This window comes from Pleurodeles waltl, chromosome 12, assembly GCF_031143425.1.
Source record: "Pleurodeles waltl isolate 20211129_DDA chromosome 12, aPleWal1.hap1.20221129, whole genome shotgun sequence".
Classification (NCBI taxonomy): Eukaryota; Metazoa; Chordata; class Amphibia; order Caudata; family Salamandridae; genus Pleurodeles; species Pleurodeles waltl.
In genome coordinates, this window is record NC_090451.1 from 193,204,560 (window position 1) to 193,228,361 (window position 23,802).

Sequence of the window (23,802 nt, forward strand, 5' to 3'; positions counted from 1 at the left end):
TCTATTGTTACCATTCAGATTTCTATGTATTTTTGTTTTCCAAATGTATGTCAGTGTGCATGAAACAAGACATTTGCAAAATACTCCCTGAATCAGAATAGCACAGGGTGTCCACAAATTCAAAGATGTACATATAAACACTGCTCCTACACTCAGTCTATTGTGTCCATTTCAGAAATACATAGGTTTCCTTCATATCAATTTTTCATTTGTTATATTTTACCATATAGATTGCTGTATATTCTGTACACAATGAAAAATCATTATAGGTTGCAGGTAGGTTGTTGGATCTGGTATCACGTGTTTTAGAAGAGCCTAAAAATCCTATATATCCCGCAAACAGAAGGGTCTGTTGGACGTGAGGGAAGATTACTTTCATGCAACAGACTTCATGAAAAGAAGTTACAGATAAAATGTTGTAACATATGGCTCTTTTTTCCTACACATTGCCATTTTATTTTTTATTTTAACAGTTGGTTTCTTTGTAAAAATCTAATATAATCTCCACAAATTACCACACATTGAATTCAGAATTTTGCCTACTTTTCAGAATTGTATAACTTTCTAGGATCACACATGGACTTCACACCTGTTAACAGCACAAACTGCAAGCCAGCTGAACCCACTACAATCTGTAAAAATGGGCTATCTTTTAGAAAAATGCAGAAACAGTGGTTAAAAAGTGTATTTTTAAACAACTCTATGTGAAGTTCAATCATAAAAGGAGTACCAGTATTGTGATACATTCAAGATGCTTTTATTGTAAGGGAGAAACTCCAGCCACAGCTGAGATGTGTAGAATCTAATTCCCAGCTGCCTTCACAGCTTCTCATTTACCTCCAAACATTCTTTATGGAACAAACCATGACATAATAATACAGGTAAAACATAGAAGAGACCAAGGAGGCCTAGGAAAGAAACATATAAGGATACCACACACCCCCACTCATAGATCAAATAAATGGCCCCAAGGAACAGAGGACCAACAAAAATGTAAGAGAAAGAATAAACATCACTTTTGGCCAGATATACAACTTTTTGTGTTGTGACTCAACGTGCACTCCATTTGGGAATCGCAAATTGTGAAACAAAATGTACAACAGTGTTAAGCACACTGTTAGCGAATCCCAATAAGGTCGCAAATTCCCTACCTCATCAGTATTAATGAGGTAAGTTGCAATTTGCGATCCCATTGGTAATTGCCAGCACTCAATTGCCAGCACTCACAGGGATGGTGACCTGCTGGGGACACCAGACCACCATGTCTGTGACTGCTTTTCAATAAAGCAGTTTTTTAAAAAAACGCAGCCCCATTTTCCTTAAAGTAAAAAGCGGGATGCATTTAAAAAATAAAAATGAAAAGTTTATTTTAATTTTTTCGCTACAATTCACAAAGGGGAAGGGGTCCTGTGGGGACCCCGTCCTGTTTGCGAATAGGTTAACACCAATTTGAAATTGGTGATAATTGTGATTGTTTCGCAACCACATCCACGGTCACAAAACAATCGTACATACCACTGCGAGTCTCAATTAGGAAGGGATGCCCTCAGGATGCCCTTTCCTAATTGCGAGTCGCAATCCCTATTTTGCGAGTCGGTAAATGCATACCGACTCGTAAAGTAGGAATGGTACAGGGTACCTGCCCATTTTGCAATCGCAAACATCAATTTTCAATGTTTGCGACTGCAAAAAGGCGTCATACATCGGGCCCTTAATGGCTATAGTGCAGTTAAAATTTAAATTCATCCATCATCCAGCTTGGCAGCCCCACAAAATACTTTCATCATCTTATGGTCGTTCACCTCTTCCTAATATTTTCCTGTGTGCACAAGGTGGTGCCTACAGCATTCACTCTGTCAACTATCCTTTGCCACATTCCCATTTTCCTACTGAGAGGACTTTGTTGGACATGGGCTCCCAACAATTGTGGCTCTACTCTTATGATTTCATCCACCATGCCTCAGTTCATCCTCTGAAAAAACGTGGATTTTTGAGGAGTGACATGACTGAAATTAAAGTGGGTGAGAGTGACCAACTAATCAAAACAAGTGATATTTGGAACAATAAATGGAAAATTAGAAAAAGCGCGTGAAAGGTGTAAAATGGGATAGGAAAAAAGGGCTGCCTTATGTAACATAAATTACAAAAAGTGGGGTGGTCTATGTCTTGCTGTGCTGCAATGAAGAGGCAAAGGATCATGGTCTGGGATGGGGTGTGTTATATAGTGTGATTTGCAGATGTGTCCACTTGGCCAATGGATGTCAGCTGTGTTGTTTTTTAATCCATCCAATGTACACTCTTCTGGTGCTTTGCTCTGAACGTACTGCGAAGGCCAGCTGTCATCACCTAACTGCCACAAGGGGACCGCCATGTCAACTGTGTTTTTGTAATAGGTTTGTCCGACGGCGGTGCGATGACGGCAAAGGGGTACGCACTGCCAACATTGCAGCCTGCCGCGCTGCTGGCCCTAAGTAAAAAAAAAAAAAAACATTATATACAAGAAAAAACAATACTCCAAACTACATTATCCCGTCCAACGATATTTTTGAGTTGACAATATTTTTAACCCATTTTCTTTTGTGTAGCATAAGTACACAGAACTACTGCAAAATGAAGCGATTTTAAGCGTTATTACGAGATATGCATCTTGCACTGAAAAATTACCTGTAAAAATTTAACTAAAACTGTAATTTCGAGTTTTGCTTGGGTTCAAAACACTGCTGCTTTTATTCAGATTTATAGTTTTACACTCAGCAATTATCCTAACAATCCGCTCGGTAAAACATCTACCTGAAATGTTTGTTGGCAGCTCATGTTAAAGAAACAGTCAGTTGTGTTCAAAACACTGCTGTTCGCATTCCGATTTGTAGTTTCACGCACAAAAATTACCTGAATGGTTCGCTCGGGTGAAACATCTACCTCAAATGTTGCTCACATTAAAAAAATATACGAATAGTACCTATTGCATTAAAATGTCTGTTCGAAATTACATGATGTAGTGTAATGGCATAATCTCTGTAATTTTGCACACATTTTGTTAAGTAAAATTATCAAAATGACTACACTTACTTTTGTGTAGTTCAAATTTTGTCCAGGCCTAATCACAATATTTTTCTACAACCTTCTGGCTGTATACCTAGGGGACACCTAATGAGTTATTAGTACCTACTGACAATGGGTTGACATTCTGTTTGGGTGCCAGTGTGCATTTGAAACTTGGGGTCTGTCCGTAAGGGGCTATCTAGTGATGGGCACCATGTTGTGTTATCCCAACCTCCTTTTGTGGGGGCATTCTTGGTCATATTTACCTAATCCCTCCTATAGATGTGGATGTACATGTGACTCTGGAAAAAAGGCAAAAGGGTAAATGGACAGGTATGTTATACCCTTCCACCCTTCCCTATTAGCCTATGCACACTGGAAAAATGGTACATGAGGGACAACACATCTGATATAGAACTTGCAGGGCGTGAGAGGAGCCTACCCCATTTCTGATCTCCCAAATCGATGCACAAACAATAGGAAAAGATAGTAAAGGGGATTTATCACACCCTAACCTACTATAGAAAATCTGAATTAGAAATGCGATTATAAAATAATCAATATCATACAAGCAAAACGAATAAAAATACTCAACAGTACAGTTTGTTAGTGAGAATCCTAGGCTACAATTACTCTTTGATCTACTCAGATATGTAAAGCCTCCCCACATATCTTAGTACTACCATGTGATTAGGCTGCTGGCCTTTTGGTGGGAATGCCCTTGATGCAGGCACAGCTCCAAATAATGTACATAGTATGTTACCCCTCTTGTTAGCAGACCCAGGGTTAGGTAGACTTTGGCCTGGAGGTGATGGTTGCCTGATGAGGTTGGCATGCTAATGTCCTGCTAGACACTGGTGCTTGGTAACAAGCTACTGGTTGAGGGCACTTAGTAACTTGTTACTTGTGAGGATTGCTTACCTGGGGCTGGGCAAGGTGGAAACGTAACTTCATCATAGAGGACTCAGTATAAAAGCTGTTGAATCACACACATCTTTATTATGGTAAAAAACAAATTGCTTGAACAGTTTCTAAAATAGCTATTCTGTATTAGCACTACTTTATCCTTATGACAATATGCACGCCAATAAATCTCATTAGGCCTTTTAAGTCTATACTGTAAAAGATAGTACAGATACTTATTAAGGCATTATCCCCAATAACATGTTATCATTTATCATACAGAATCAAGTTTTGAGGCATGAATTCCCTTCTGGTAGGAATTGTAGAAAGAATGGAATTCACACACTAGATCAAACTGCTTGTTTTGCCACATTAAAACAGAAGAGGCCTAAAGCGCAATGCATTACAACTAATTGAAGGACAAAGGAAGGCAACCATCTTATAAAATATAGGAAAAAAATAGCTTTCCCCAAGATCTTCTGATGTTAAAAACTGACGTTTCTAAGGTTGACAAGCAACAAAGATGGGCATAAGACTCTTTAAATCCTTATGTACAAACATTGTAATTGATGTAAAATATGTTTATTTTGGTTAGAAGAATAACATATGGTGTTTACAGATATGGCAGTGATGGTGTTGGCCAGTATAACACTATCTTGTTCACAAAATGGCATTGTTGTAAGACCACATAATGAATCCAATATTTGTAGTTATAATTTATAGTTGAGAAAAATATTCACAATATCAACAGTTCTGCTCAGATTCTGTTTGTTTCGGATTTATTGACTTCTGTTTGCTCACTTCAAGATCTGTGTTTTTAAATTGATCAAGGACACTTGCATGGATGCAGATTACTCAAAATTCCAGGAATAGCTGGTGACCCCATGTGTCACTTCAACCCTTGATGACATCACAGGCATGGCCCTTTACCCATACTTAGGTTTCATAAGCCTGCATTTTGCTGTTAAGTGTCAAGGGAAATGGCACGGATCTGAAACTACAGTTCTCCATCATTGGCACAGTTTTCAGATTTATAGTCTTGAATTAAGAATATCATAGCAGTATCCAACACAGTGGTTGGTGGACATGAGGCTTACTTTATGTTAATAGAATTTTAAGCACTACCCTTCCTATATCTGCATTGTTCCACATCAGTGCAGTAATACTTAGTGAATGCATATGTTGTCTTTGATGCATTTTCTTTACAAATGTATTTTTAGAGAAAGTCCAGCAAAAAAGGGCTGTTGTCTCCCACATCACCCTTGTGCAGTGTTGTTGGAAATGACAATTATTTGCAGGGTTATCCTCAAACCTTTGCCTTCTTCCTCCTATTTTCTCTGACATGTTTTTGTTGGCTTTAGGACTCTGCCCACTTTAACACTATTATCCAGTGCTAAAGTGCATATGCTCTGTAAATTGTGATTACGATTGATTTTCCATGATTGGCACATTTGATTTACTGGTAAGTCCCTAGTACAGTGCACCATGTGTGCCCAAGGCCTGTAAATCAAATGCTATTAGTGGGCCTGTAGTACTAATTGTGCCATCCACATAAGTAGCCTTGTAACCATGTCTCAGACCTACCATTGCAGTGTCTGTGTGTGTAGTTTTAAACGGCCATGTCAACCTGACAAACCTTCCCTTTTAGTGCATGTAAGGCACCCCTAAGGTAGGCCCTAGGTAGCCCCATGGGCACGGTGCAGTGTATTTAAATGGTAGGACATGTACTAGTGTGTTTACATCTCCTGATAGTGAAATGCTGCTAAATGTGTTTTTCACTATTGCAAGGACTGTCTCTCCCATAAGTTAAGATAGGGATTGCCTTTAAATACCTTTTAAAAGTAATTTGCCATTGGGAGCAGATAGAGATGTGGAGTTTGGGGTCTCTAAACTCACATTTTAAAAATACATCTTTTTGTAAAGTTGTTTTTTAGATTGTAAGTTTGAAAATGGCACTTTAAGAAAATGGGAATTTTCTTGCCTAACGAAAATGCCACTTTTAGAAAGTGGGAATGTCCTTGCCTAACCATTCCGTGCCTCTGCCTTGCTGCTGAATACACGTCTGATTCAGACTGTCAGTTGGGCTGTTTGTGAATTCACTCTAGGCAGTCACACAAAGGGAGCTGAGGTGTGTCCTGCATATCCCGATGGGTCTTTCTGGGCTAGAGTGGAGGGAGGAGCTGACACTTGCACCTCAATAGGGCTGTGTCTTTCCTTACACAATACAGTCTCCAACCCCCTGGTGTGTGTCTGGGGCAAGGGCAGAGAGAGGCAGGCGCTTGTGAACTACAAATACTTTCCTTTGACGTTTGCCTATTTCAAAGGAAGAAATTAGTATAAGTATTGGACTGCCTGCCCCACAATTTCAGAAGACTTCTGGCCTGAGGACATTCTGCCAGGAAGAAGAGCTGGATGCTTGAGGAGGACCTGTCACTGTGCCTGTTGCTTTGCTGTGCTGAACTTCTGCTGCTACTTCTGCCCTGGGAATGAAAGGATTGGACTTTGGTTTCTACATCCTGCTTTTTAAGGTTCCCCAAGGGCTTGAACTGAGCTTGCCTCCTGTTGTGAAGTCTCAGTGACATCAAAGACTTCATCTGCCAGCATCTGGTCTCTCTTGCTGAGACCCCTGACTTGCCAAGTTGTGCCACATCCAGTCCCTGGGCCCCTGGAATGAGAAGCTGGTAAAACCTGAGAGAAAATCCACACTCCTGAAAAATTGACGTAGCACTGGTGAAGTCGATGCATTGCCTGCTTCTGCATGAATCCATCGCTGCGTTGCGTCTGGATTTTCCATGCATCGTTCCTAGGCGTCAAATCTTTAACAACATTGTACAAATAATTTACACATTGCCTCTGAGAGAAGCCAGACAGCTTATGCCAAGCTACAAAGGGGGTGAGCAGGGATTATCTCAGGCGTGTGACTCCCTTGCCCTGTCTAGAAAGAGGGTCCCTTCTTGGATAGGGTGTAAACTGGTTACCAACTAGAGACCTCATTTCTAACAGGTGTGCTTTAAAGTTCCTTGTCAATGATCTATTCATCAGTGCATGAGAATTCATGTTGCCAGGGTCTGCTTGATTATTGGATTGCTCTGGTTTACCGAGCCAAACGCATCAAAGAACTGATATGTAGTTTGGCATTTTGTCGTACTAAAAAAAAATGAAAGACATCTCTTTAAAATCCAATGAATGGAATGATCTCTTAGCTGCTGCTGTTGGATTTGGAAAAAAAGACAGCAAAATATTTGTTTGTTTCATCAGAAATTCTTTTAATATTTTTGGATAAAATAAAGATACTTTTTCAGATGCCTTTAAAAATCATGATACAAACCTTAATTGATGCAATTGGTAGTTCAGCTTTTGCTAATCTTAACAGATAAGGCAAAAATTGGTGAAGTGACATTTCTAGTGGGTTCTGTTTTATTTTATGTAGCTCATTATAGGAAAGATTTCCAGTTTAGATTGTATGTTCTAACCATTGAAGGCACCCTTGTTGTTTTCAACACTTGTTTGCAGCTTTCAGGGATTGGTAAAAGTCCAAACTGTATGTCTTGACTTGATGAACCATGCTGTCAGTCTCAACAATTGTGGCTCCTGGTGCAGCAGCTATCCTCTGCTTCTTGAAAGCTGTTGAAGATGTGGCTTGAACTGGATTGGTGTTTGTACTGACATGTTCCACAATTCCACATACCAGTGCTGATAGGTCCATGCTGAGGCAATCAGAATAATAGTTCTTGCTTATTATTCTCTCTTTTTACTTTGCATGACACTTGCAATTGGAGGAGTTGGATGGAAAGTATTAATGAACTTGCTTGTTTAAATTATAGCAAATGCAGTGCTCTTTGAGCCTGGACACGACCACTTGTTAACGAAGTTCCTGCCTCTTGTAATGTAACCATTTAAAATCTTTGGCGCTTCAATAATTTATTTAGGTTCTTTAGGTCCAGGACTGGCTGCCAATCCTCAGATATTTTCAGTATGAGAAAGAATACTGAGTAAAAGCCTTGAAATTGTTCTTTTGTTCGTACTTCTTCCATGGCTTTTTTGTTGATCAGTCTAAATATCTTCATTAATATTTCTTGCATTTGTTTGTGCTTTTCTTTTCTGGGGAAAATAATGGTGGGCTTTCAACGAATTCTACAGTGTGACCCATAGGGACAATGTATAACTCTCATTGGTCTGTAGTCATATGCTGCCAGTTTTGTTGGAGTAGCTCAAATCTTCAGCACAATGGTAGGCTTGATGGGAAGCGGATCTCTTGTGGGAAGTCAGGTTCTTCCCACCTTTGAGTCATATTTTGAGGACTGATTTCTTCTTTGTCCTTGACCCTTGTGTACGATTGGGACCTCCGTTGTCTTGATTGTTGCCAGTTGGATCCATGTTGCCGATATGGTCAAAAAACGATCCTTGGTTATAGGTCTTTTGACTTTGGAGCCTGTATCCTTTAAACTACTGCTTATTTAGTAGCATCCCTGAAAACATAGCTGTCTCTATGTCAGTTTTTGTTTCTTGCAGCGTATAGTCAGCTTTTTTTTTTTCAAAATGTTAGCCTCATCAAAGAGAACGTCCAGTAACCTAGACTGTACTTCTGACTTGAATTATGTACTTTTTAGCCATCCATATCTACGCATCACAGTTGCCTTACCCATCTGCCTAAAGATGCATGTCAACAAATCCTTAGCTGCATCTATTAGGATAGAAGATGCTTGCTCTGAAGTGTTCGTGATTGGCTTTGCCATGACCTTGTCTTCTTCTGGCAGTTTTTCCAATAGTGCCACTATATCACGCCACAGTTGTCTACAAATCTTGCAACTTTGGCTGATGCATTAGCAATCTTCAATGCATCTATGGCCAATACTTTTCCTTCCTTTCCATGGCATCCCATTTACAGGCTTCCTTATCTGTGAAGGGTTTCTAGACCTGCATTACACTGCGGCTGACAGCACCTATTTGTCTTGATCTGATTCAAAATACATGCAGGGGCCAAATTTGTAGCTTTGTATTTCTTCTGTATTTTAGGTAGATTTATAGACACCGTTGATGGGGTTTCCATTATGAGAATCCCTTCCTCCCAAGATATTAAAATATGGGAATAGATCTAGCACTAACAGACTTCTCAGTAGGGGTTATATTAGCCCTGCCTTGACGTGAAAAGGAAACTTCTACTTTTCCCTCCAAAATGGCTAAAGCTAAGCTTCCATAGAAATAGTCTGGAGACTGAGATTTTTTTTAACCAGGGCATGAAATCTTCAGATATTATCCCATATTACTGGTTCAGAACTTGCACAATCTGGAATTATGAAATAATTCCAATCTGAATCTCTGCTCAGGGCTGCCAGATTGTCTTAGGGAGCTGTGTTTGCATCATCATCATTATTCTCAAAAGGATGTGATTTAACGTCATCAGAATCATCTGCCTCATTCAAGAGGCCCTGCAGCTCCCTAATTGGCTTCATCTGTACTTGATACATCCCCATCAGTACTTCTATTCACTCTAATGTAAGAAGCATGTCCCTTAAGTGATGTCTTCTCAGGTGTTTTCTTTCTAGGGCTGTGTTTTGGTTTCCAATCCACTTGTATTAATGTTGGTTGATGAGGTGTGAATACGCCTTCCGAATGCCAGCCTCGATTGGATGTTGAAGGGAGTCTTTGATAAATATCTTTGACCCTATCCTACTTGCTGTTTAGCACTACAATGATACTTGAACCATTTGTGGAGGAGGTGGGCTCCAGCTATGCCTCTTAAATTCTTCACCTAACAATCTAGGCGAGCAGAACTGCTGTGCCTTATGAGGAAGAGGATTACATTGCTTGTATTCCTCCTCTGAGTCCACATACTGTATGCTGAGGTCATAAGGTTAAATAGCCTCTTGGCCACTCTCTTGATCCCCCTGTTCACTAAAGAAAGCTTCTGTTTTATCTAAATTGGATTCTTCTTAAATATCTTTCCCTTCCTGGCCCAAAGAATCATCTTGTAACAACTCTTTGGAGGAAGTAATGGTAACGGAGACACTATCATAGTCTGCAAGGGTGGCATTAGAGAATGTATTGAGTCTGGAGGAGCTAGCAGCCTCTTAGCTGAAGGCTCTATTGGCAGAGATTCCGTTTTTTTCTCTCATCAACAGTGGTCTTGTCAATAGCACTGTCTTCAACAACGGTGAATCTTCTGCATTTCAATGATCATTGATGTAAGTATTCTTGTTATCGTTGAAGCTGATGTGCTCCTTGTCGATGATAATTTCTTTATTGCAGTAGACAGTGTAGGCAATTGTGTTATTGACAGTGCTCCCAATCACAGTATGCTAGATAACATGAAGATGCATTTTCCTGTGTAGACTGACATTGGTTGCTATTTGCCTGAGCTGTACTATACATTGGAGACAGCCAAGAAAATAGTGATGTGAATATTTCTTCCTAATAGCTGATTTTTGTTTCTTTATGTTATCTAATGAACTACTATTCGCTTTATAACTATCACTACGCCATTCACAGTAGTACCTATATTATTTAAAATTTGAGATTCAGTAAATTTTTATTTCATCAACGGTGTAGGCAACAGTGGTCTTATCGACGGCACTTTCTTCATCAACGGTGGATCCTATGCATTTCTATTGATGTTGATGGAAGTATTGTTCTTATCCCTGAAGGTGATGTGCTCATTGTCGACAATAATTTATTTATTGCCGTTGACAGTGTGGGCAACTGTGTTTTTGACAGCGCTCCCATTGACAGTATGCTAGTTAACATGAAGATGCACCTTGTTATGTAGACTCACATTGGTTGTTATTCGCCTGATCTGTACTATACATTGGAGACAGTCTAGAAAATAGAAACGTTAATATTTCTTCGTAATACCTGTTTTTTGTTTCTTCATGTTATCTAGTGAACTGCTACTCACTTTGTCACTATCACTGCGCTGTTCACAGGAGTACCTATGTTATGTAGAAATTGTTCTCGACTGGTTAGTTTTGTACATGACAGTAAAATCTGTCAAGATCATATTTGTGTGCATGCTGTTTGTTAGCCAGGGAAGCTAAGGCTTGGTGTTTCACTCCTTGTTTGCTGTCTACCCAGGCATACAGGTGTGTCCCATAATTCAGTACTAGAAATAGGTGGCTGTACTATTGATCATGATGTTGCTGTCGTTGACCACTAAATTTTGTTTATAGGTGACTGACTTGCCTGTGTCTTGAAAGTTTGCATTGTTTTTTTTTTTTTTCATCAATGATGGGGTTACCCCAGTTATCTCAGGCTTTTCACCACTACTTCAATGGATATCACCCTTCTTTTAGTATTGTAAGAAGGCTTTCCCGGAATCTCACTCTCCTGTGTGGAGGCAGCAGTTGGCGGCTGACCTGATGGTCTGACCTTTACAAGCAAGGTCAGAAGGCCTTAATGCCAGCTTTAAAATCTTGCCCAGAGACTTCTCAGTAGGAGCTAAAGTTGCCTACCTTGACGTGAAATGGAAATTTCTACTTTCTCCTCCATAATAGCTAAAGCCAACTTCCTTCCTCTATCTTTTAAAGTCTTTGTTGAAAGTGTGTTATAGATGTCACATTGTTTTGGCTGTAGCTGGGTATCGCAGTACAGGTATTATGAATGCGAATTATGCATTTGGATCTTATTTGCCTTACAATTCCTGAAGAGAAATTCATTCTGGCCGAGCTCAGACATGTCGATAGAAGATGATTTCTTTATTACAATCTACTTTTAGAGATGGTTTCTCCATAGGATTCTGCACTGTAAGGTGCGATAAAATATATGACAGTTGGAATCTTCTGACAAGGAAACAGTGGTCTCTGGCTGGCTGAAATTTGGACCACTGGTGAGGATGTGAATAGACTGCATATAATCTATGAAATCTCAATGTTATTGACTGTCAGGGTTATACTGTTGTATTAACATTTTTATTAGCATTTTTATCAAGGGTGGAATAAGTAAGGCATGTGAATCTTTGAAAGATCAAATGCTGGAGAAAAACAGAAAGTAAAAAAGCTTTTAGAGCTGGATCTGTCCCCTAATGTACAATGTCTAACACCCATGTGTCTCTAGTCACATGCTGACAGTTTTGCTAAAATAGCTCAATCCTTCATCACGCTGACAGGTTTCACAGGAAGCAGATCTCTTCTTGGAAGTCAAGTTCTTCCCACCTTTGAGTCATATTTCGAGGACTGATTTCCACTTTGTCTTTTCCTGACATTCCTTGAATTTTCAGACTATGTGTAGAACGATCAATATTGGGGGTGTCTAAGGGTAAGTCAAGGATAGCAGCTGCTTACCCTGGCTACCTTCAGTTAACATTGATGGAAATTTGGAATTCTTTACAATGTGCCATTGCCACGAGTTCTACCAACAGAAGGTATTTCTTGTGTGTAGCAAACCAAAAACAGCGATGGATATTATGGAACCGCAATAGCAGATGTCACCTTCAAATCATTCAGTATTATAGTGATCCTTCCGCAAGCTGATACTCTTTGTATTACTTTAACAGACAACTTTCACATTAACACTATGTCCAGAGGTTTCACTCCTACTCGATAAAATGGGACCTATTTCACTTCCCAACCAACCCACTGCTAATTGTAAACAACTCCCCAGCCTTAACAGGGATCTTAGCTTCCTACAAAAAATGAAAAAGTGTAAATGTATGCTCGAAAAGGCTACTTTAACAACAATGGCATTCTTTTCTCCTTTTAAAAAGTCAAATAACATTCAAGCTCACCATACATTTATCATTGCAATATAATGTCACTGAGCTACAAAACATTAAATTAAAACCATTAAAGCAAAATAACAAGTATGAAATAAAAAGACGTTAATGATAAAAACACTGTTAGTTTTTTTTTTATTTGAATACAAAAATAAGAACATTGTGGCAGAAAAGACTGAACAGATAATCTTGATGTAAACATTGGTGTGTTTGTAGCCTGGTCCTGGTGGGAGTGTTGGTTTTTTTATGCCAGCTTTCTGCCTCAATCACATGTGAGAAGAAATCCAGCATTACAGTGCTGGGATGTAATCCCGCAATGTCCAAAATTCTAAGAGAAAATATTGTACATGGCCGACCAATATCCTGCTAATAGATGCCTAGTTCTGAAGAAAGGTTAGATGTCTACTGATGACTGGCCAGCCATCCTGGACTTGTGCAAAAGCATGACAAGTACAGCACCAGGAAAGAAACGAGTTGCATGTATCACAACTGTTATCGCATTGGAGTTCAGCACTAGCGACCAGAGGATTTTAAGAGTTGCCAAAAAATAGATGACAGTGTCAATAATCAACACCATACGTTATACTGCTTGTTGTGATGTCTGAAACATAAGTCTCATAAGGGAGCAATTTATGCAAACAAGAAAACATGGCAAGAGATCGGTTTTCACGATGAAGGAAGTGATAAGACAATGCAACTTAATTCGCTGTTGCTCCTAATTAACAAGAGCTTCATAACAACCCAATAACAGCATCGGGAAAATTAGAACTAAAATATACTTACTTTTAAGACTAAAACGAAAATATACTTAATAAATAGAGAGCCTACTTAAACAAACAACATGTACAGAATTATGAAAACAGCAATTACACAGAATGAAACACGAAGTTGATACATCTCTTTTTTCCTTTCAACTTAAATACATTTACAATTTGTAAAATGGTGATGCTTTTCATAAAAGGCGAGGTACAAAGGTAAACTTCATAAGGTGGTCACATTTAGCTAAGTAAGTAGCTAATTGCATTTTGGTTCTGGGTCTTCCTCGTGGCGGCAGCAGGGTTGGTGTGGTAGGAGGAGGTTATTCAAATTGTAATTTTACTGTTTCAATGGACAGCTCGTATTCGACTGTCAAGTTACTTAGATGGAACTGTTGCACAGAACTCACTTCTACCCAAGGAGCAGCATCTGTAAGAACATCTAGGGCCCTTTTGACAAGGCATCACTGTTGGGGATCTCCTTCACTCCTATTTTTATTCTAACAGGAGCCAGACACAACAGTGCTATGGATGTATTTTCAAGCACATAAGTACTGCCTTCTTGTGCTATTGCAGTTGTAATATTTCTCTACTCCTTCCACCAAAGTGAGGGTGTGTTCCTAAGACAGTGAAGTTTAGCACTCTCATTATCTGCCACGCTGCGTAAACAAAGCAAACACAATAATGTTAAATAAAGGTATTAATGTTACCCAAGGATAATTAGTATTAAAGGTTAGTTTAATACTGACACCACACAATGGCCTCTCTTTCCCAGATCATCTTACATAAATTGAGAAAGTAAATGGATATACGGGAGAAAGACTGGAAGAGAAAGATGGAGGACTAGAAAGGAAACCCGCCAAGGAACAATTCCTCGGTTAAATGTATATGCTGCATCAGATTGGTAATAGCAGCACTGTGCGTTTACTGCACTTATTTTTATCATCCTTATTTCTTCAACCCAAGACAGTTTTGATTTTATTGTAAAAAGGTGTCACTAGAAATAGTGACCAGTGCAGTTACAGTAAATGGTTCCATTTATTCCAGAGTGTCGCCTGCTAATCAAATAAGTGGAAATGTTAACTTTTGGAACTGACTCCAATATTTGTATACTCTTAAAGTGGGGGGTTATGTCCCCACCTTCTATCGGTGAAAACACTGGGCCCAAAATAGTTACTAAGCAGGCCACATATTTTCCGGTCTACAAATACAGTAAAAGGCCTTACTATATGTATATTAGCAAACACAACAATTCAGAATAAAAACGAAAAAACACTCACCCATAGATAAAGAAAGACAATAAACACATACAGGAAGGTCACTGGCCAGGCTAATATGTGTGCTAGTTTCGTAGATTTTCCTCATGAAGCAAATTCTTGGTCAGATTATTCATTAAAGAGGAAGCAAAGGCATACCTCTAGCTTGACCAGGTAATCATACCTTCCATTAAAAGCCTCCTCGCTCAGCCCAAAAATCTAACACAAGAGATGTAGACTGTCGGACACATTTCTAACTTCAAAATGAGGACTGATAAACTCATTCCATAGGTCCTTTTGTAATTTCATTTAGTTTTTTCTTCGACAAGAAACCAACACATCGGACAAAAACAACAGGAAACAGTTTTGAATCAATGCAGAAAGTAACCATAAACGGTTAGGCAAATGATTACTATGCTGCATAGTGATAGGAGAGAATTGGTTACACAGGACAAGTTGCTCTTGATCAAAGTCTGGATGGGTTTAATAATCCCAACGACAAACATAGAGAAAAGGTGAACAATGGTAAAAGTTTTGGAGCCAAAAGTAATAATTTTATTTTAATGCCCCTCACAGTGCTACAGACAATGATGTTATTCTTTACAAAGGAGAACTTTGCCAGCACTGTGAAACAAAGCACCGTCCACCATAAAGGGTACACTGACATAGCAGGAGTGGAATATAAATATCAGCCGTACTGGCCATGAACAATGGTACCAGTGTTCGAGTACAGTGCGGTACAGTCCATTGCCTGCTTCAGTAGCCGCTTCATTCAGTGGAGTAGCACAATGGGAGCCACTTCTGTGCATATATCACGCCTGCAGTTTAGAATTCACACTGCAGGGAGATATCTTTTGGTCCACGATGGCTTACTTGCCATATCCCTATCACTGATACAGTTTCTTCCAACCGGTTTCTCAACGTACACTGGATTCTGGAACGAGACATTGGTTCTAGGACAAATAAGCTCTCCGCTATTGTGCAGGACTTGCGTCCTGTTTCACTATCCACTTGCACTGGCATACTAATGTGGGCAAAGGATGCAATGTGATATGCTGGCGGCCACAAAAGCAGTCAGTGCCAGAGCTGAGATGGGATAACCTATGATTTGCTCTGGCTGCCACGTCTACGCTGGAAACTCTCCACTACACAATTTCCCAATCACAAAATGTTTTAGGAAATTCTGCAACATCCAATGCAGGCTATAATGCATGCCACGGCCACAGTTACACAATTGTGTTCAGAGACCTCAATATGTTTAAACGAAATGAACTATTCACTTTGTTTTGTCTTTCCATCTTTGATAACAGCCCCGGTATTTCTTTTGTTATCCATAATGAATAATACCTACCGTGCAGCGAAAAACACCCATGTCTGATGCAGACACACATAGGATAGGATCACTGAAGAGCATGATCAAGTTTAAAAAAAAAAGAAGTGTGCCTTTCATATTTCAGAAGGTTACAGAAGACAAATGTTACATTTTTAAATTAAACCAAAAAAGTGGCCCTTTTATCTTAATTAGGAGTGCACAAAAGGTTAGTAAATCTCTAGAAAAACGAGCAGGTGGTCCAGACATTCTGTAGTCATTGTGCGTGAAAATGTTTTAAGACTAGAATACTGCTTGCCTACATGGCGCTACATTGTGAGATTGCCAAACCATGGGCATCAAGATCTATTCTGCAACACGTGGGGATTCAGTAGAATGCAGGAGATTGTCTCTCAAGGCTCTGGGTGTTATGTTTAAATCTACCTCCCACCCGTCAAACCCCCGCCCCACCCCCCACCCCACCCTCCGGTTCCAAAACAAACTCTTTTCCCGCTGCCAAAACAACCTGGGCGTTGTTGAGTTTTTTTCTTTTTTTGTGCAAAATAATATTAACTAAAGGAGTTTCCAAACTAAGGGTCGCGTGGGAAAGGGTAAAGGGAAAGTGAGATTCCACGGGATTTCAGTGTCCAGTCAACATCTAAAACATTACAATATAAAGAAAAAATCACTACAGAGCAGCAGTCTGGCAGGCCACCTGGGATCAGTGCAAAGACCCTATCATGACAGTGTCCTTTGTATTTCAGTGGTTCCGATGGTTCTTCTAACCTATCGATGAACAGATTGCTTAACTAAAATGTCCAAATGGACGACCTAAATCTTCTTTCTTCTCCTCCGTGTTGGGTAATGGTTTTTCCTTCTGTGCTGATAAAGCACTGTAGGAAGAGTACATTCTTGTTCTTTTCTGATGCCAGCTGAGATGCAGTCCCTCTCCCCTCGGCTGGCGCAAGTGCTTCAGCAGTTTGTAGAATTCGAGACATCTTCGATTTCAAGTGGCTGTTGGTCCTGTTATTCTTTCTGCTTTGTTTTCTCAACTAGTTTTCGAGTGAGGCAACTAGTTTCTAATGTTAAATTATGAAACAACTAAGGGATGAAGAAACTGAAACACAAAGGTGGGCATCAGCATTCAAGTCCTGAAGTTGAAGGTGGTTCCACCTCCTTCATGTCTACAAGGGCATTCTACCAGGGGTCACACTATACATTGGGGGTGGTCAAGCACCTTCGTCGGCAGCGCGCGGCTCACAGAGTAGCCACGGCCTCGGTCGGGCTTTGTGCTTCCGTCGAGCAGATTTGTAGGATGTTTCTCTTGCGGGGTCTTTTCAAGGATTTGTCTTTAAAACCATTTCAGCACAATTACGATTGTTGTGGCACCACTGCCAGCAACTTCTGGAAAAACACGGTGGTGGAGTCTGGATTGGCAGAAAGAAAGACAAAGAACACATTAAATCACAACTCAGAGCAGCTGAACATAATTGCAAGTACGACTGAAAAAATGCAACTGCAAGACTTACATTTTTAATTAACCTGCCAGGGACAATTTGTTTTCACAGGTGTCCACAGAATAAACACAACTAGAGGACAACAAACGGGGAAAACTTGGAGCTGCGTCACGTTGAGGTATATGAATAGCTTGACCTCGTTCAGAATAAAGCAAAACTACTTAATGTTTGGTTTTACATCACCATGACATTTCTAAAAAGCTCAACCCCGTCAGAGATTCCTAAAATCATCGAAATAGCCATGGCGTTCATTACGCCTGAAAAAACCTGTCCACCCAGATGACTGTGCCAAATATGTTAGCAGAAATACCGTGCATGTTAAGTCTTCAGAATCATTGTGTTAGAAAATCGATCTGTAATCAAAAGAATGTGCCATGAAAATACCAATCACGGTTGGTATGACTCAGATCAAAGACATCAGAATTGTTGTGCAAAGGCCAAAAATATTAACTCTGCCACCTACAAGCCAACTCGTGATACAATGCATCATAATATAGTCGTAGATTACAGTACCTCTAAATATTCAAATGCAGGCTTCTTAGTATGCCAACCGACTTTGTGCGGGGATAATGCAGACATCCTTTTTTCAGCTAGTGAAGCATGCCTGGATCTGCTGCTGGTCTGATACAGTCCACCCCCATTTCACTTTCTGATGCATGGGGGCTACTCTTACAGACAGAACCCTCCCTTTATGGCGTCAATGGAGGTATAATCCCTGAAGCAAGCAACTGTGTACTTGACTGTACCCTATACTGAATCCTTCTTACCTGAAAGTGATCTTGGCGCTTAAGAACCAAGTCACTGACAAGATTTTGTTTTGTGCTTATGCGGCAAGCGAATTATTTGGTGACTGTATAGTTAGAATAGAACACAATGCAGGATAAAGAAATCCTTTCCCAGAAATATATTCACCTTCTCCATAACGATTATCTTGTTTGAATTTATACAAATCAGAATCTCTCTTGGCAGAAATGTACTACAGTCCTGATTAGGCCAAATGGAGGAAACAGGACAAAAGAACAAGTTACTTAATAGTGGTAGCACTGTTTCTGGTGGATACTTTAACAAATCACAGATTTTTCACCTTGCAAACAATCCCAGGGGCCACACTGGATCGGGATTTTCAAAAGCAATTGCTCCCGCATGCTGATGAGTGACTCGTTGCCCTGTGCTGCGCTGAAAGTGATGAGCAGGAGTAGCATATGGGCACCACCCCGCGAGCTATCAGTTTTTGTCTTGCACTCTTCTGTGCCATGCACAGAACAATGATGACAAATCAGAGGTGACAGTGTGCCAAACCTCAACTAGGACCTTTTGAACAGATACAGAAATCCATTCCACAGAACAGGTAGAACGGAGGGCAGAGAAGATTCTGTGGTTAGATAAAGTATCCACCAGAAAGATGTTATTGAGGGTAAGAACCTTACCTCTAATGAACAGTTAATTCCACAGATTCCTCACCTTTAAAACAGCTACTCAAGCAGTACCTCCTACCAGCTGAATGGTCTAGGGCATGGGTACTCACAAACATTTTCCCGGGGGCCACAGAGTTTGGTCTTTGATGTGACCAAGGGCCACACTGATGGCAGCAGGGTGGCAGTCGGGGGTTGGCAGTAAGGTGGGTGTAGGGGAAGCAAAGCATCTACTTCTAGTATCTGAATAGCACAACGTGAAACCATAAACTTGGGAATAATCACGGCTTCTCCACTTAACCAAACTGTGTGATCCTAAGCAAATGTTTTATTTCACTTTCCCTGCTTTTTGTTCATTATCACATGAGGACCTCGCATGACTTCGGGATGTGTGCTGCACAAAACCTTCTTGTGTTTGATTTAATAAACTATAATATTCTTGTATAATTGAAACCTAGGCCATCCAAAGAGTGCACATAGCTGACTTGCCTCTTAGCTCACCAAAGGCATTGTTGTCGGGTGGGGGTTGGGGGACTGAATGTTTCTAAATTCTGGTTAGGAAATTATCACTTTGAAAAAATATATTTCTTCAAGGCAGTGATATAATCTGGTGTACTAAGGTGAAGTTTCTGTGTGTTAATGAAATACACTTTTTGAATTTTGAGCAGACTTGATAATGCTTTTACATTTTTGCTTCAAGTATGTCTTTAAAAATGAAGGTGTTTTTGATGTTACATTCTACAGAACACCCTCTGTTATCTCTTTTCTTTACCTTGAACTCACCTTAAATAAATGCTTGCCTGTTTATTTAAATTTTTTAAATGTTAGTGCTGAGTCTAGTTAAGAGCAGCCCAGTGCCGCTGGCCCGCATGTAAAGGTCAGGAGGGCCACATGTGGCCCGCAGGCCGTACTATAAGTATCACTGGTCTAAGGAGTAGACTAAAGAGCAGAATCAGACCAAAATGTTCTGCAGAACAGAGGGCAAAAAGACCATTTCCTTTGACTTTTCTGTCGAGGTGGTAATGCTTGGTGAATGTATGCAGGGATGCCCATGTAGTAGTCTAGCAGATGTCTAGGACAGCAACTCCCCTGGCCAATGAAGTTGAGGCAGTGTTGGTTAAGATAGAATGAGCTCATAGGCTCTCAGAGGATACCTGCTGTGACGGAAGAGGAGGAGGTGTTAAGAATGTTGCCCTTGGTGTTGTCCACAGCCTTGGGCACCACTGCATCTTCTGGAGGCATTACAAGTCAGGCTTCTGAACTGGTTAGGATGGGTACCTGCTGGTAAGTGAGACCCATAAGTAATCTCTGATTTTTTTTACTGCTGATAAAACTGCTGGGGTGGTGAGAGCAAGCCAACTGGGCATGCTGTAACACAGCTGTGTTTAGACCATGCTAGCACAAAGTCAGCCTTTTAGCCAAAGAGCCTGGATCCATCAAAAGGCATCTCCATTCAGGATGCCTGGATCCCCCTGGAAAAATCTGTTTCTTGCATGGCGCTTCATCAAGACACTGGTGCATACGCATGTTGTATCAAGATCAGCAAATAACACTCTTTCGGCAGCAGCTTGAAAGCCATGAATTTGTTGTGAAGGGATGTACTGATTCATCAGACAGCCGGCAAGCTCTTGCTGGCTATGACCCAGGAAGCGTATTATAGTGGCCTAGAAGACAGACCACACTGAAGGATTGTAGGGCCACCGTTGTGCTGAATGTGGTGATGCACTTAAATTCTTTATCTGGTGGCGCTGAAAGGAAGGCATTGGCATTTACATTGTTCGGGGATGCCTATGCCACTAACCTTTATGTTATCAGATGCTGGGTGAGAAAAGCCAGGCTACCCAGAGCTTGTCTTTGTCATCCAGCTGCTGGACGACCGACTAGGCTTGAAAACACTGCCTTGTTCAAGTTGTCATTAAAGTGACAGTCAGGGCCTGAGGCAGTAAGGGCTCTGAGGTGGTAGACCAGGCTGTTAAATTTCTGTCAACAAATTTGACTTTGTTTCAACTATAGGTAGTTGTAAATCAAGACTGTCAGTTGCCCTGCAGATAACTAATGCAAAGGAGGCATTTTCATATTCCTATGTGGATGAACCTGCTGGAGGTTCCAATTCAATCTCTATATCAGTGTCTAACCGGCTAGCATTTTGTAAATCAAGCATGGTCCAGCATCAGTGTAGTGAGGGGGATACAAGTTGTCCTCTCCTCATTGTCTTCGTAGTCATGTGGTATATTCTGAAGCCCTGAAGTGCATCCAAATTGAAGCCAAACACATCCTCCAGGATGCTGTAGTATTATTGTCAAGGGAGCTGGTGTGGATCATCTATCGTTGGAGAGTGTGCTTTGGTGTTGTCATAGTGTGACATATGTCTAGCACGGGCTGACATTAGTTTTGGGTTGGAAATCAGTGTTAGGACAATGACTGGACCAAGATTAGGATTTGGAGTGGGAGAGTACCTGCGATATATGGCATGAGAATGGCCTGTGACTCAAAGCAGGAGCAAGATTATGTTTTCAAGGGTGATCTTGTCCTGTGTTCCATGATGTGGAACTTTACTTCATACTGGATCAGGCTGCATTTGTCTTAAAACTTCAAGTAATGGCCGGAACCCAGGCTCCACAACCAAAGGCTGCACTGGTCTGTGACCAACATCTGGTTTGTGCAGTCATTTTGGGGGAAGACATTTTCTCTGGCACACTATCTATGTTGAATTACAGTGATGGTGATGGTACTTTGGCTATGAGCGTGGAAAGAAAGGAACCTATGTCACGGGGGTGGTGCCTATATCTAGGGTGGCACTGAGTCCAATGGTGCCACCTATCAGCACGAGAGGCAATTGCTGTTGAAATCCAGATCCAGTCTAGGACCTAGGACTATTAGAAAGTGAGGAATCTGTGTTTACAAGTATCCATCAATACAGCTTTCTTCTGGGTTTTGGCAGGTTTGAAACAACAGCTGCGGATCCTTTTCCATCTGTAGGCATAGGAAGCTTTGCTGGAAGAGCAGTTGGCCTCCTTTAAAATGTCCAAATACACTTGTTGACTAGTTAATATATATATCCTGGAGAAATTCAGGAGGCTGTCCGTTAGGAATAAGGGTGGCAGACTGGGAAGGAGGATTTGACTTGGAAAGCTAGGGAGGAGATCTGTTTCAGGCGGCAACGTCCTTAGAGGTATCCAGAGCATGTGGAGGAGATCGGTAAACTAGCACTGTTACAGCCATTCTCATGCTATAAGCGTTGTATAATGAAAGGCCTCCCCTTTAAAACATCAAATCAAGGCGCTCAACATTGCGGAAAAGCCATAATGCCTTGATGTCTGCCTAAGTACATGGATAACTACAATGTTTCGTCAATGTCATTGGTGAAAAACTCCTTCAATGCTTCAATGTTTTTCAAAATTGGTTCGCATGAGACCATCGTGTCCTGTTGCAGCGTTTTCATACCTTTAGATATTCCAAGCCATAGAGTGCTGGAAAATGCTGCTTTGGAATGCTCTAAAAGTCTAAGCAGTGGGTTTAGCAAACGCCCAATTAATGTTTACTCTTTTGATTGTTTACTGAAGCATGTTTGAGCTTGGATGAGGTAATTTTTTTTTTTTTTTTATTATTCTGAAAGTGTGGGAGAACTTTATAAATTAATATTTCATTAATGAAAAAAGGTACGCTCAAATCTTCTCAGTGTGAAAATTCCACTGCGCATTTGAAATCTCTTCAATCCAGCAGTGATGGATCCATCACCACTGTCAGCTTGGTGTGGGGCAGGTGGAGGGATTTGTCCCTGGTCCAACTGTGGTCGAGAAGCTACCACTGTGCAGATCTCATGAAGCATCCTGTGAACCTGAATGAAGTGCAACAGGCCTCCCTGGAGTGGGTCCACTCAGACTTCATATGCACTGTAGATCCAGCATATGTCAAGCCTGCCATCAAGGTAGAGGAAAACTGGTATACGCATCCTGCAAATATGGGCAGTGACCACTACCATCACGTTTGTGAACACCGGAGGGACACGGGTGAGGTCAAAGGGGAGCCCAACAAACTAAAAATGCTCCTGAACTGCAGGTGACATCCGAAGAACTGCAGGATGGGTATATGAAAATAAGCGTTGGACAGGTCCAAGCATACCATTCAGTTTCCCAGATCCAAGGCAGACAGAACCTGGACCAGTGTGAGCATTTTGAATCAGTCCTCCTGCAGAAAGGCATTCAGAGGATAAATATCTATAACAGTATGGATGCCTCCATCCTTTGGCAGGAGGAGTAACAACTCAACCCTATATCTGATGCTGGAACCCTCTCAATGGCTCCTTTGGAAAATAAAGGCCGCATCTCTTGCAGCAAGATGGAAAGGTGTTACTCTGAAAGTCGCTCCGATGTGAGAGGAAGCTTTGGTGGGTCAGAAAAAAATGGCAGGGCATAGCCATGTTGAACAATCAAGAGGACCCATTTGTTGGATGTGATGACTTGTCCCCCTGGCAGAAAGTATTGATCCTGCCTTCTACAGGATGCGTATGTGTCACTAAAGACAAATAAAAGTGACCCGCAGCTAATGCTGCAATTGGAGGGGGGTGACCTGGGAGGATTGGTGCCCTTAGGAACTTTTACAGTGCCTTCTAGATCTTTGCCTGAGGCCATGAAAGGACTGAGGTGACCGGTGCAGAGGCAGAATGCCTGGTGCTGGGACTGTAGCCTCAGAAAGACCAAAACTGTCCTTTGGTTGTGGGGCATAAACAATGTGCTGCTGCCCGGCTCTCCTTAAAACGCTCTAAGGAGGGGTGAGCTTTTTAGTCAAAAGGTGAGCTTTATCAAGGGTCATATCAAAAATACCTGCACATCTCCTGAAAACCTGGTGGACCACATCCACATATGGCAATAAAGCACCATGCAGGTGCTGAATGCTCACCC

The 23,802-nt window shown here is 40.9% G+C and overlaps 1 protein-coding gene across 1 annotated transcript in view; it reads right to left on the reverse strand.

Moving 5' to 3' along the window:
• Positions 1-12,770: 12,770 nt before the first annotated feature.
• The window catches only part of SLC7A5 (solute carrier family 7 member 5), a 114,477-nt gene continuing 103,445 nt past the window's right edge, over positions 12,771-23,802 (reverse strand). The window contains exon 10 of the mRNA XM_069216724.1: positions 12,771-17,399. Coding sequence (XP_069072825.1) covers positions 17,344-17,399 — 56 coding nt within the window. The 3' untranslated portion in view covers positions 12,771-17,343. The remainder of the gene's footprint in view (positions 17,400-23,802) is intronic.